At 37.3% G+C, this 13,702-nt stretch overlaps 1 protein-coding gene across 9 annotated transcripts in view; it reads right to left on the minus strand.

Annotated features, from left to right (window-relative positions):
* Positions 1-13,702, minus strand: part of LOC106881484 (muscle-specific protein 300 kDa) — an 815,448-nt gene that overhangs the window by 639,061 nt on the left and 162,685 nt on the right. For all 9 annotated transcript variants that reach the window (XM_089350452.1, XM_014931925.3, XM_089350453.1 and 6 more), the window contains 4 exons: positions 11,439-11,762; positions 8,595-8,744; positions 2,991-3,158; positions 1,105-1,242 (listed from right to left, as the gene is read on the minus strand). In XM_089350452.1, the coding sequence (XP_089206578.1) occupies positions 1,105-1,242; positions 2,991-3,158; positions 8,595-8,744; positions 11,439-11,762 (780 nt within the window). The remainder of the gene's footprint in view (positions 1-1,104; positions 1,243-2,990; positions 3,159-8,594; positions 8,745-11,438; positions 11,763-13,702) is intronic.

The following is a 13,702-nucleotide window of genomic DNA, read 5'->3' on the forward strand; positions in this document are numbered from 1 at the left end:
TATAACATTGATTGTTTACAGCCATCATATGATGCCATGACAAGGAAACACACACACACACACAAGTGTACCTATTTCTGAGACAATAAAAAATACCAATTTTGATTGGTGAAACAGAGTATGATGAGTACGCAGTATACTGGGTGTTTTTTCATGGTACCAGCATTAGTGAGGTCCCCATGTAAATTAAAAGCCTAAGATCACTTTCAACTGAGTGGGATTACAGTACAGAGGGAGGCAGCTTTATGCTAGGTGATGAAAGGTTAAAGTATGAAGGAAGGAGCTAGAACAGGTTTCTTACTGCAGGGGTAATACATAGCTACTCAATTATACAAGAGTGAGTGAGAGTAATTAGTGTAAAGCAGGGAAAAAGAGATAAAGATGAGGGTGACAAGATGACAGGGTGGGCCCTAGGCAGAAGAAAAAGAAGGATGGATATGTAGAAGTTGCACGGTTGTATGGTAAGAGTGAGGTGTAGTTTCAGATGAGTAAATATAGAGACTGGTGAACAAGGATATAGTAAGTCCTGTCTCAATCCTAGGTTTCCACTCAGTTTCCATGGGATGTAAGTAACTAAGATCACATCATTCCCTCTGAATAGCGAGTCAGTCCATTGCAGAGGTTCTCATTTACAGCTGAGTGAACTGAGGCAATAGGAAATGAAGTGTTTTCCTCAAAAACACAACACAATTTTGCAATAGGGGATGCATGCACACCCAAGCCATTAGACCATGTAGCTTCACACAAGGGTGTTAATTATGTGAGTGAATGGGAGGGAGGAGATTGAGAGTGAGTAAAGGGAAGAAAAAGAAAGAAATATATATGCCAGATAAATGATTTTTTGATGCCTGATCAGTTGGATATATATTTCTTTCTACTATAGGTATAAAACCAAAATTTTTGTTGGGTGGGGGTAGTCGATTACATCAACCCCCAGTGCTCAACTGGTATTTATTTTATCAATCCTGAAAAGATGAAAGGCAAAGGTGACCCCAGCAGTATTTGAACTTAGAATGTAAAGACAGACAAAATGCCCAGTATGCTAACAATTCTGCCAGCTTGCTGTTTCGATCAGTTTGATCTATATTAAAACAATAAACTTACCTTTAGTTTATTTTTAGTCTTGTTAACAGTCTCATTTATCTGGGGAGCTTCATAACCGGGTATAAGTCGTAGCAACTGAATACTAGATTCATGGAAATCCTTCCAAAGAACATCACCAGTGTTGCCATCAAAAAACTTCTGCATGAGAAAAAGAAAATAAAAGAATAAAACAATGATTTTGTTAATATTGGTTTCAAATTTTGGCACAATGCCAGCAATCTTGGGGGAGGGGTAAGTTGGTTATACTGACCCTAGTGTTCAACCGATATTTATTTTATAAACTTCAAAAGGATGAAAGGCAAAATCAACTTTGGTGGGATTTGAACTCAGAACATAGAGACAGACAAAATGCCGCTAAGCATTTTGCCTGGCATGTCATTCCTTTTTCTATTTTTTTTTCCAGGCGTTAGGAAGGGCATCCAGCTGTAGAAACTCTGCCGAATTAGATTGGAGCCTGGTGTAGCCATCTGGTTGCACCAGTCCTCAGTCAAATCGTCCAACCCATGCTAGCATGGAAAGCGGAAGTTAAACGATGATGATGATGATGATGATGATGATGATATATATATATATGTAGCATTGAATTGTTTGGTTTCTTGTTCTAAAAAATATATCTAGAACCACTTTATCAAATGAGTCCTTTCCCAATTTTTTCTGAGATATGATATACAAAGGCCAATTTAACAGCTATTTCAAGCAGGCTGGCAACTATGTAGTGGGTCAAGCCCTCACTGGTTCTCACACCATTCAGTATTTAGAGAAGAACTATTAAAAAAAACAAACAATCTGTGTTAGGAAAAGCATCTATCTGTTAAATTCTTGCTTCAACAGCCAATGCAAACATATCTATTTAGAACTTTTCAGGGAATTCTAAACCAATAAATCACTTGTTCCTTCTATATGGTATTGAGTTCTTTCCAAGATATTTAGTTACTAAACAAGATCAAAATAGTAAGATCAACAGGTAGAAAAGCACAGATAATTGACAGCTCTCACAGATGTTTTATAAAAAAAAGAAAACTAACGCTCACAGCCCATGCAATGGCTTATTTTCCTTATTTATTTTCCTGTGCTTGCAATGATAAAATGGTTTGAGCAAATGTAAATGTTTTTATACATGTACGCCATTCTTATCATTAATCATTCAATTGTGAAGTAAGAGCAGAACTTTTTTCTTATTTCTTGTTCTGCCAGTACACTAAACAAAGAAAGATATAAGTATTAGAAGTATAACACAATACATAACAGCAGTAAGATTTCAATTTACACTGTCATCACCTGGCACAAAGCCAACTCCTTCAATACCACTGGTATCACATAAAAAGCAGCCAGTCTACTCTGTAGAGTGTTTGGTGTTAGCAAAGGCATGCAGCTATAAAAAAAAAATCACACCAAAACAGACCTTGCCAGTTCCGATTCCACAGAAAAAGCACCCACTACACTCAGCGAAGTGGTAGGCATTAGGAAGGACATCCAGCCATAAAAACCATAACAAAGCAGATTTTGCCAGTGCTGGTACCATGTAAAAAGCAACAAGTTCACTCTGTAAAGTGGCTGGTATTAGGAAGGGCATCCAGCTATAAAAAAACTTTGCTAAAATGAACTTTGCTAGTTCTGGTTCCACATAAAAAGCACCCAGTTCACTTTGTAAAGTGATTGGCATTAGGAAGAGCATCCAACCATAAAAACCATGCCAAAACAGACATTGGAGCTTGGTGCAGTCCTCTGGCTTGCCAGCTCCTGTCAAACCATCCAACCCATGCCAGCATGGAAGACAAACATTAAAAGGTGATGAGGATTAAGGTCAGAAATCCAAACCTATCACCAAATTCACTGGAAATTGAAGTATGTAAATTTTAAAAAATAAAGGAGATAGATTTAAAAACCTTATGCTTTTTAATTAGATCAGGAATGTCATCATCAGAGTCTGCAAGGACTTCTCGAGCTTGCTCTATCCAATCATCCATTTGCTGGTATCGCTGGCAATATAACTGCCAAAGTTGAAAGGCTTCTTCAAGCTTCTTTTCACTCTCACTTGCTGAGCTGTTCAATGTCTGCAATAACACAAACGAGAAATTTAACAGAAATATTCAAAAAAATGGACACAGATAGATGAAAGTGAAACTTATCTAAAAATACATTCAACTTATTGAGTGATCTTAGAAATATAATTTGTTTTTTATTAATAATAAAGTTGTAGAAGCTGCTCTCTAAAGTTGGAATGTAAATTTGTTTGAAGTTATTTATTGTGCCTCAAGTGTAACAACTTCAAAAATACTATATTGTTGAGCAGATATGGTATGTGAAGATAATTTAAGGTTAGAATAAACAAGCACAGAACGATACACATACAACTTCATATAGTTATATAAGTACATACACACACAAAAAAAAAATATAGACACATACAAACACACATATACAAACACACACACACAGATAACCGCATATACATCATGTATGACAGCACTCATCATCATCATCATCATCATCGTTTAACGTCCGCTTTCCATGCTAGCATGGGTTGGACGATTTGACTGAGGACTGGTGAAACCGGATGGCAACACCAGGCTCCAGTCTGATTTGGCAGAGTTTCTACAGCTGGATGCCCTTCCTAACGCCAACCACTCAGAGAGTGTAGTGGGTGCTTTTACGTGTCACCCGCACGAAAACGGCCACGCTCGAAATGGTGTCTTTTATGTGCCACCCGCACAAGCCAGTCCAGGGGCACTGGCAACGATCTCGCTCGAAAATCCTACAGGAGCCAGTCAGGCGGTACTGGCAACGGCCACGCTCAAAATGGTGCATCTCATGTGCCACCCGCACAAGAACCAGTCCAGGGGCACTGGCAACGATCTTACTTGGCTTGCCGGGTCTTCTCACGCACAGCCCATTTCCAAAGGTCTCGGTCCGTAGTCATCGCCTCGGTGAGGCCCAATGTACGAAGGTCTTGCCTCACCACCTCAGCCCAGGTCTTCCTGGGCCTACCTCTTCCACGGGTTCCCTCAACTGTTAGGGTGTGGCACTTTTTCACGCAGCTATCCTCCTCCATTCTCACCACATGTCCATACCAGCGCAATCGTCTCTCTTGCACGCCACAACTGATGCTTCTAATGTTCAGCTTTTCTCTCAAGATACTTACACTCTGACGGGTATTCACATTGACATTACACATCCAACGGAGCATACTGGCTTCATTCCTTGCGAGCTTACGTATGTCCTCAGCAGTTACAGCCCATGTTTCACTGCCATGTAGCATGGTTGTTCGTACGCATGCGTCATACAGTCTGCCTTTTACTCTGAGTGAGAGTCCCTTTGTCGCCAGCAGGGGTAAGAGCTCTCTAAACTTTGCCCAGGCTATTCTTATTCTAGCAGCTACACTTTCAGCGCACCCACCCCCACTACTAACTTGGTCGCCCAGATAGCGGAAGCTATCGACTACCTCTAGTTTTTCACCCTGGAATGAGATAGAAGTTGTTTCCTGTTTGTTTGCAGTCTTTATTGCACCTGAACATCTGCCACAAACAAAAACTAACTTGCTAGTTAACCTGCCTTTGATGTTGCTGCACCTCTTATGTGTCCATAGCTTGCACCGGGTACATCTTATAGAGTTACTACCTACTCCTTTTCTACATACTGAGCAGGGCCATCTACCTGAAGGGGTTTGTGTTTTATCTACCTTCCTACTTATTAGGATTTTGGTTTTAGCTAGGTTGACTCTAAGGCCCTTCAATTCTAGACCTTGCTTCCACACCTGAAACTTCTCCTCTAGTTCTGATAGTGACTCCGCAATTAGGGCAAGGTCATCAGCATAGAGGAGCTCCCAGGGGCAACCTGTCTTGAACTCCTCTGTGATTGCCTGGAGGACTATGGTAAATAATAGGGGGCTGAGGACGGAACCTTGGTGGACCCCTACCTCTACCCGGAATTCATTGCTGTACTCATTTCCAACCCTCACCTTACTGGCCGCATCTCTGTACATGGCTCGCACAGCTCTCACTAGCCATTCTTCTATCCCAAGTTTCCTCATTGACCACCAGATAAGGGATCGGGGGACCCTGTCAAAGGCTTTCTCCATGTCAACGAAAGCCAGGTACAGAGGTTTATCCTTGGCTAGGTATTTCTCTTGCAACTGTCTCACTAGAAATAAGGCATCAGTAGTGCTTTTACCTGGCACGAACCCAAACTGCATCTCATCTAAATTGATTCGCTCCCTAATTAGTTGGGCTATGACCCTCTCTGTAACTTTCATAACCTGATCTAACAGCTTGATGCCTCTGTAATTATTTGTATCTAAAGCGTCCCCTTTACCTTTGTAGCAGTTGACTATGATGCTGCTACACCAGTCATAGGGTATGACTCCTTCGTGTATCACCTGGTTCGTAATACGGGTGACTAGGCTATAGCCAACACTGCCAGATATTTTGAGCATCTCTGCAGTGATTCCTGATGGGCCGGGGGCTTTCCCGGTCTTCATACTCTTAATTGCTTTATCTACCCTGGTACTATCAACTCGGATAGCTGGTCCCTCTATTGGGTCGGCATAAGGCAGGCTCTCTTTCTCCCATTCATTCTCTTTATTAAGCAATCTATCGTAGTGGCATCTCCAGACCTCTTTCTTTGCATCCTCATTTAATGCAAGCGTACCATCATCCATGCGAACACATTTCTCTCCTACAACATCACTATTCTCTCTCCTACACTGTCTTGCAACCCGAAATACCTCGAGTCTTTGGTCCTCACGGCGCAGAACATTGGCAAATCTTTCCTTATCTGCTTCCCCTCTGGCTAAATAAACCTGTCGCCTAGCCTCCCTTCTGGCACATTGGTACAATTCCCTGCTACCACCGTTCTTCCAGTCCTTCCAAGCTTGTTTCTTTTGTCTAATAGCCCTGTCTACCTCCTTGTTCCACCACCACGTTACTCTGGGTTGGGAGGGGACCTTACACCACCCACAAATCTGGTCGGTGGCTTTCAACAGGTTGTCCCGCAGAAATCTCCAATTGTCTTCCACGTTGTATGATGCTATATCCCCTTCTATTTCGTTAAATGCTTCAAGTAACTTGTCTCTAAGTCTCTGTCCGTTTGCAGGGTCTTTAAGCTTCCACACCCTTCTTCTCCAAGCCTGTCTAATTCTGGGCACCCATTTTGCCTTGATCCCAAAGTCGCTAACTACTAATCTATGTTGTGGGGTACATTCTTCGCCAGGGTAGGTTTTGGCATTTATAAGCCGCCCTCTTTCCCTATTTCTGGCGAGGATGTAGTCGTAAATGGTTATGTGTAAATATCTATGTACAACATCTGGGGATTGCCATACATACCCCAATTTCACACAAACTATGTCCATCAGATGAGAGAATGAATTAACTTTTCCCCAACTAATATCTCCAGTTACTACTTATGAAGATATATATATATATATGTACTGAAAAATATTCCAGAGTCATTATTTTAATCTACCTATTCGGTGAATTATTTTCACACCAAAACTATAAAACCTTCCACTTATTCTGTGGTCATTTAGCTGTCAGTTGGTTATATTTTTCTAAAGAAATCCAATAATATAGAAACATGTCTGGAGTTCTTCACAGAGCTACCAAAAATCTGATTTACTACTCTATCTTATTGCATGTCTCAGTTTCATTTTTTGGTTGATTGAAATTTCACGAGTTAAAATTACCAGCCATTTTGACAGTTATTTTCATTAAAACGAACAAATTTTTCTTGTCATTACAGTTATAACTTCCATGAATTCAAAAATATATTTGGTGTTCTGTATTAAGCATGGCAGCAAGCACTTATCTATATTCTTCATAGAGAAGAATACCCTCAGGAAATTTTCCAATATCACTATTTTAAATAAGAGGAAACACAGGCATTCAGATGATGTTTCTCTCCACACACACAGACACACACATACACACCCACATGTATGCACACACAGATACATAGATACATGTACATATACATGCACATGCGTGCACACACACACACACACACACATAATATATGGTTCACCTGAAGCACTGAGATATTGGAAAATAAGTATTTAATAAGTATGAGAAGACATTACAATGCAAATGGAACTGTAAAAAATAGCTCCTTATATATCAAGTAAGATACCTGTTGATGTCAGAAAAAAGCAAACAGGAATTGAACCAGATATCTGTTGCATTATGGATGGTCATGATTAACCATTATACCAAAATGATTGAATAAATCTTGACCATCGAAATTACAAGCATTAAATGGACAAGCCAGAAAGTAAACACTTTTATTTGGTTCACTTGAAGCATTGATAAATTTTAAAACAAGTATCTAAGAAACTGCAACAATGGATTTGTAAGTAATAGTTCTTATATTTCAATAGCTTAGATATTTATTTTCAAATTTCCCAATGCTTCAAAGCAAACTAAATAAAAATATTTAATTTCAAGCTTGGCTAGTGAAAGCTTCTAATTTTGATGGTTGACAGTTGTCAGTTTGCCGAGGTGTAATGGTTCTGGCAGTCATCTCACATACAATATCTACATGATTTGAATTCCATTGGTGAGTCACTTCACTTTTTTTCCATCAAGGGATGTCTTATAAATATAATACATGAGTTTGTGTGTGAGTGTGTGTGTGTGTGTGTTTGCGTGTGTGCATGCATACGTGTGTGTATATATATATATATATATATAGGTAAAAAAAATCACTGAATAATATTTCTTTTTTCAAAGAAAAGTTTGACATTTAATTCAAGATACCAGCTCTCTAAATCTACCTCAAACACATACACAAAAACTAAATATGTGACACTGAATGATATTAATAAAGTTGTTAAAATATAGTCGTCAATTCATGCATTAATAATAGATGAGCATTTGTGTGTGTGTGTGTGTGTGTGTGTGTGTGTGTGTGTGTGTGAGAGAGAGAGAGAGAGAGAGAGAGAGAGAGAGAGAGAGAGAGAGAGAATAAAACAGGAATGTGAAAAATTCTTTCGGTATTATTTATTCATCATTATTATTTTATTTTTTGAAAAATTTCTAAAATGTCTTACATGTTTACCCAACATGTACAATTTTGTGATACCTGTAAGCAAATGAAACATGTGTAATGGTGAATAAATAATACCAAAAACATTTTCTGGATTCCTGTTTTGCTATATGATAACTCTACAAACAATATTTTCAGAATTTTCAACTCTAATATGTACCTTCACATTAATACAACAACAATAACAGATGTGCTTCAAGAGGACACAGACTGGATTATAACCCTACCTACATTAATTGTGTGTGTGTGTGTGTGTGTGTGTGTGTGTGCGTGTGTGTGTGTGTGTGTGTGTGTGTGTGTTGAATGTACAAACCCAAACAGTTTCTATTACATTCAGCAATATGAAGAAATGTGAGACATCAAACAGGTTTCTATAAATGATTTAGTTTAACTTTAAAGAAAAATAGTTATCTTTAAAATCTCCCCAACTACAACAATAAAAACAATCCTACCTGAAATCTTGCAGTGGTTGTCTGTAACAGTATTTGAGGAGGTTCAAAATCCACAACTTTTAATTTACTCTTATGAGAAGCCATTTTATGTAACAATTTTCCTTTGCTTTCCAGCACAGATTTTTGGTTTTCTGTTTGTGAGAAATGCTCCTGCGAAAAGATTTTATCAAATCCATTTATGGTTTATCTGAGGATACGATCATGGAGATTACAAACTGAAACAGAAGTGGATCTAACGATGCAGGAGTATTTCAAATGGATACAATGGTTATCAGGGTTCAAGTGGTCAAAACTGCTTGTGTTGAGAATGATGTATGAAATTCATAAAACTTCAAGGTCTTAGGGGAAATATAAGAAAGGAAAGAGAAATATATGGATAAAGTTTACATCTAGTTTCCATTACAGCTCAAGAGGATTCAATGGACCAAAGGCCCACATCTTGTTAGAAAAAGGATTTCTATGGCTGGATGTCATTCTTAATACCAATCTAAAGCTATATTCATATAATTTTCTAGAAATAATACATTTCTAAATCTCTCAGAGAGATTTATGCAGTAGTGATACGATGCAGTAGTTGTATGCTGTCAACTTAATATGACAGTCCCCTGAAGGGAATAATACTGCTGTTGGTTAGACTTAGGAAGCTGCACCGCTTCCTGTCGGCCTTGACACATTTCCTGTGTCTTTATATTTACAAGGTGGAAGTGCTTGTCTCCCCCTTGTAAGCATAAGGACACAGGAAATGTGTCAAGGCTGACAGGAAGCGGTGCAGCTTCCTAGGTCGAAACAACAGTAGTATTATTCCCTTCAGGGGACTGTCACATTAAGTTGACAGCATACAACTACTTCATATAAATTTTCTGTTTTAAAGTTTGATATTATGTTATTTAGCCCCGGGTCATCCCAAATTAAGCAGATTTATGATCTAAAACTTCAAACATGAATATCTACTATATCTTTAGCATTATATCTAATGCTGATTTCAAATTTTGGCACAAGGCCAGCAATTTCAAGGGAGGGAGATAGTCAATTACACTGACTCAAGTACACAAGTGGTACTTATTTTATAGACCCTGAAAGGATTAATGGCAAAGCTGACTTTGGTGGAATTTGAACTCAGAACATAAGGACAGATGAAATGCCACAAAGCATTGTGCCCAGCATGCTAACGTTTCTGCCAGCTTGCTGCTTTATATCCAATATTACAAACATTATACAGTACAGCATAAACATCTTTGTTAAGATAGTAGGGTGTAATTTGAAGGAAATTTGGCATTTATTTCTTGCAGGCTAAGATACCATGTAGGTACACTTTTCATTGTTTCCTTTTTTAAAGATGTTGTTTTGTTGTTTAGTACCAGGTCACCTCAAGTCAACAAAACATATGATCAAAAAATTTCAGAAATGACCAATTCATCTTCATTTTTTTTGTCTTTTCCGGTCAAAGTGTACTCTAGATTACACTATACAATATGCCTTTCTTTTATTGCTGTAGTTATGGTTTGAAAACTTGATTGCTATTTCTAGCAGGTCAGGTAAGGCAACTATGTAGAAGGTTTTTGCTGGTCAGTTTTGCTTTTCTTTTTTTTTTCTTAGGTGTAATTTGTGATTATGCTGATTGTTCTGAAACAAAAAGGATTTTAAACATTCTATAACCAATATGGATGTGGTGAATAATGACACTCGTGTCTGTAACAATAATGACAGAAACACAGAGATGACAAAATGATCAGGAAGATATATCATCATCATCATTATTATCATCATCATTTAGCATCCATTTTTCCATGTTGGACAGCTCTACAGAAACTGGGAAGCCAGAGGACAGCGCTAAGTCCTATTGCTCTTCCTAATACCAACAACGTCAGAATGAACTGGGTGCTTTTTACATGACACCAACACAATTGAGATCACCAAATAGCTCACAAAACAAAGACACCTCAACTGAGGGTGTGCAGTACTGATAGAGGTGGCTAAGTGTCTGGTAATGAATGGTTAAAGTATAATAGAAAGACAGGAACAAGTTCTTGCAGCAGAGAGATACATGGCTATCCCTGTTGGAAATTTGTTTGCTAAATCAGTTAGATGTCAGACCAATATCTAACTGTGAAAATGAATTCCAAAAATTGCATTCCTCTTTAATTTTCTATGTTCTTCAGTACATGTTACTTTAGTATTCCTTCTAAAAATTGAAATTGTATATTTTAATGTAAAAGTTGTATTTATGACAGGTATTTAGGATTGTGTCCTAAAGGTACCAAATTTAATTTTGATTGATAAATTTAATTCTGATTGATAGGATAGAAACAGGTTCCTTGCTGTAAGGGAAATACAAAGTTACCCCAGTTGAATAAAAAAAGATGGTTGGGAAGATATAATGCGTGATGTATCAATGATATGAGTTAATATCATCAACAAGTAATATCAATATCAACACATATGAAAAAAACCCACAAAGAAATCAATATCATTATTCATGTTTAATATCCATAAATACGATTCATATTTAATATCAATAGATATCATTGATGTTAAATATTTACAGAAGTAGACTATTGAATATTAGTTTGTCCCTCATAAAAAAAAAAAGTAAATATCAATGCTAAGCAGAAATTACAGAGATTAAACATAACTAACTATATTGCTTCCTTTCTTTGTATTATATTCTTACATTAAGTCTTTTATTAGCTGAATTCTATTGAATTGAAGATGACAAGATAAACTGTATGACACCATCTTGTTTTCTTCAACTCCTTTTTGTACTAATCACTTGTAAGTCATCATTCAAATTTATCTGAAATCTCTTCATATCAAAGCTACAAGAGTAAAAAAAATTACAATTACCTTATGAGCCTCGAGCCAATTTTCCACTTTATCAAAGTTTTCATTTAATTCGTGCTCTTGAATCAGAGATTCTCCAATGTCTAACCAAGCATTTATTGCAGTCATTCCATGTTCAAATGATTCTATATTTGGTAAAAGTATTTTCACATATTTTATTTTTTCAGCTATTGACTTTTTGTTGGACTTAAAAGTTTCAGTGTATTTTTTCAATGTTTCCAAAATTTGGTCGACTGATTCTCTGGGACTTGTTTTAGCAAGTGAATGCCCAGTCCTGGTGGTAGATTTCAACTTATGCTCCATGTCACTGACTTCTTTGCTGGACACCTGTTGCAACAAAAACAACACAAATTAAAAAAAAAAAAAAGAACAAGATCATCAGGAAGTGTTAACATGTTTGCACTATATTTCTGTTGAAATACTGCTTTTGTTTCAATTAATTTTGGAAATAGTGAAGACTTTAGTGAAATAGCTGTTGTTATTAACCCTTTTCTGTTGAAATATACTACCTTTGTTTCAATTAACTTTAAATAATAATGAAGAATTTAGTGCAACAGCTGTCATTATCAAACTGGTGTTTGAAACATAAATTAACATGAAATTTTGATTAAAGATTTTAATTTAGAATACTTTAAAACAGGAAGGATTTACTAGTGAATTAGTGGTAGTCTCAGCAAGGTTAGTTTCCAAAGGTTAAATATCATCATCATCATCGTTTAACGTCCGCTTTCCATGCTGGCATGGGTTGGACGATTTGACTGAGGACTGGCGAAGCAGATGGCTGCACCAGCCTCCAATCTGATCTGGCAGAGTTTCTACAGCTGGATGCCCTTCCTAACAGCAGCCACTCCAAGAGTGTAGTGGGTGCTTTTGCGTACCACTGGCACAAGGGCCAGTCAGGCGGTACTGGCAACGACCATGCTCAAATGGTGTTTTTACGTGCCACCTTGCACAGGAGCCAGTGTGGCAACACTGGCAACAACCTTGCTCGAATATTTTTGATATATTTTTGAAGACATACTCAAAGCGTTTCCTTAATCCATTCATGACAATATTTCTGTTAAAATACATTAACCCTTGTTGAGAATAATGAAGAGTTTAATGAAATAATTGTCATTATTAAGCTGATGGTTTAGAATATAAGTTAACATGAAATTTTGATGGAAGGTTGAATTTAGATCACTTGAAACAGGACAAGAATGCTCTCAAATGGATTAAATAATATGCTATGGCCCCCTACAAATATTAAAAAAAAATTTTCTCCCCAAAATTATGAACCATGAATAAGAGACAGAAACTGAGCTTGAATTCTACTCTCACGCTTATTTATATCTTCATTCCTTGTTAATTTTAATTAATTACATTCTTTTATTCTTTCATTGGACTCAGTCACTAGACTGTGGCCATGCTGGGGCACTGCTTCCAAAAATGGCTCTTTTACCACTTGATCATATCAACCCCAGTATGTTCTTCAGTCTGGTACTTATTTACCATATTTTAACGTGTTATAAGGAACCCTTTTTCATTAAAAATTAGGTTAAAAATACATGGGAGTTTCTTATACATGGATAGTATTATAATCCCTTACAAAAACTTTTTTTCCAAATTTTAAGCCTAAAAAATTAGGGAGTTCCCTATAAACGAGGGCTCTTTATACATGTTAAAATATGGGGATAACTCTCAACAATATTGGTTTTTACCAAAAAGAAATATAACTAGACACACTGGTTTATGCTGCTGAACATAACAAAATCACACACACACACACACACACACACACACACACACACTCATACAAATATTATTTTATTGGCTCAATTTAGAAGAAGGGACTGTGCTCATGACTGATACATGATCGAAGATACATAATTGACCCTGACTGACAGAGGTCTTTAAAAATAACCAGTGAAGTGATATATCATCCATAATCTAAAAGATGTCTTTAACTAGATAACTGGGTAGCAAACTAAAATTCTGGAGCTGCAAAAATGGTAAACACACATCATAAAAATGATTTATTAAAAACAGTCATGTGTAAGAAATAAAAATAAACAAGAGTTATAAGCATTTTCACACACACACGCACACATGTGCACGTGCATATGACAAGCTTTCCTACAGTTCTCATTTGCACAAATTCACTCGTGATGCATTGGCCACCTCAGCGCAATAAAAGAAGATATTTTCCCAGAGTGCAATGCAGTGAGCTTGAACCTGAAACAATGTGACTGAGAAGGAGATTTCTCTGCCACACACCCACAAGAAGA

Source organism: Octopus bimaculoides, chromosome 4 (genome assembly GCF_046866305.1).
Source record: "Octopus bimaculoides isolate indiv1 chromosome 4, ASM4686630v1, whole genome shotgun sequence".
NCBI lineage: Eukaryota > Metazoa > Mollusca > Cephalopoda > Octopoda > Octopodidae > Octopus > Octopus bimaculoides.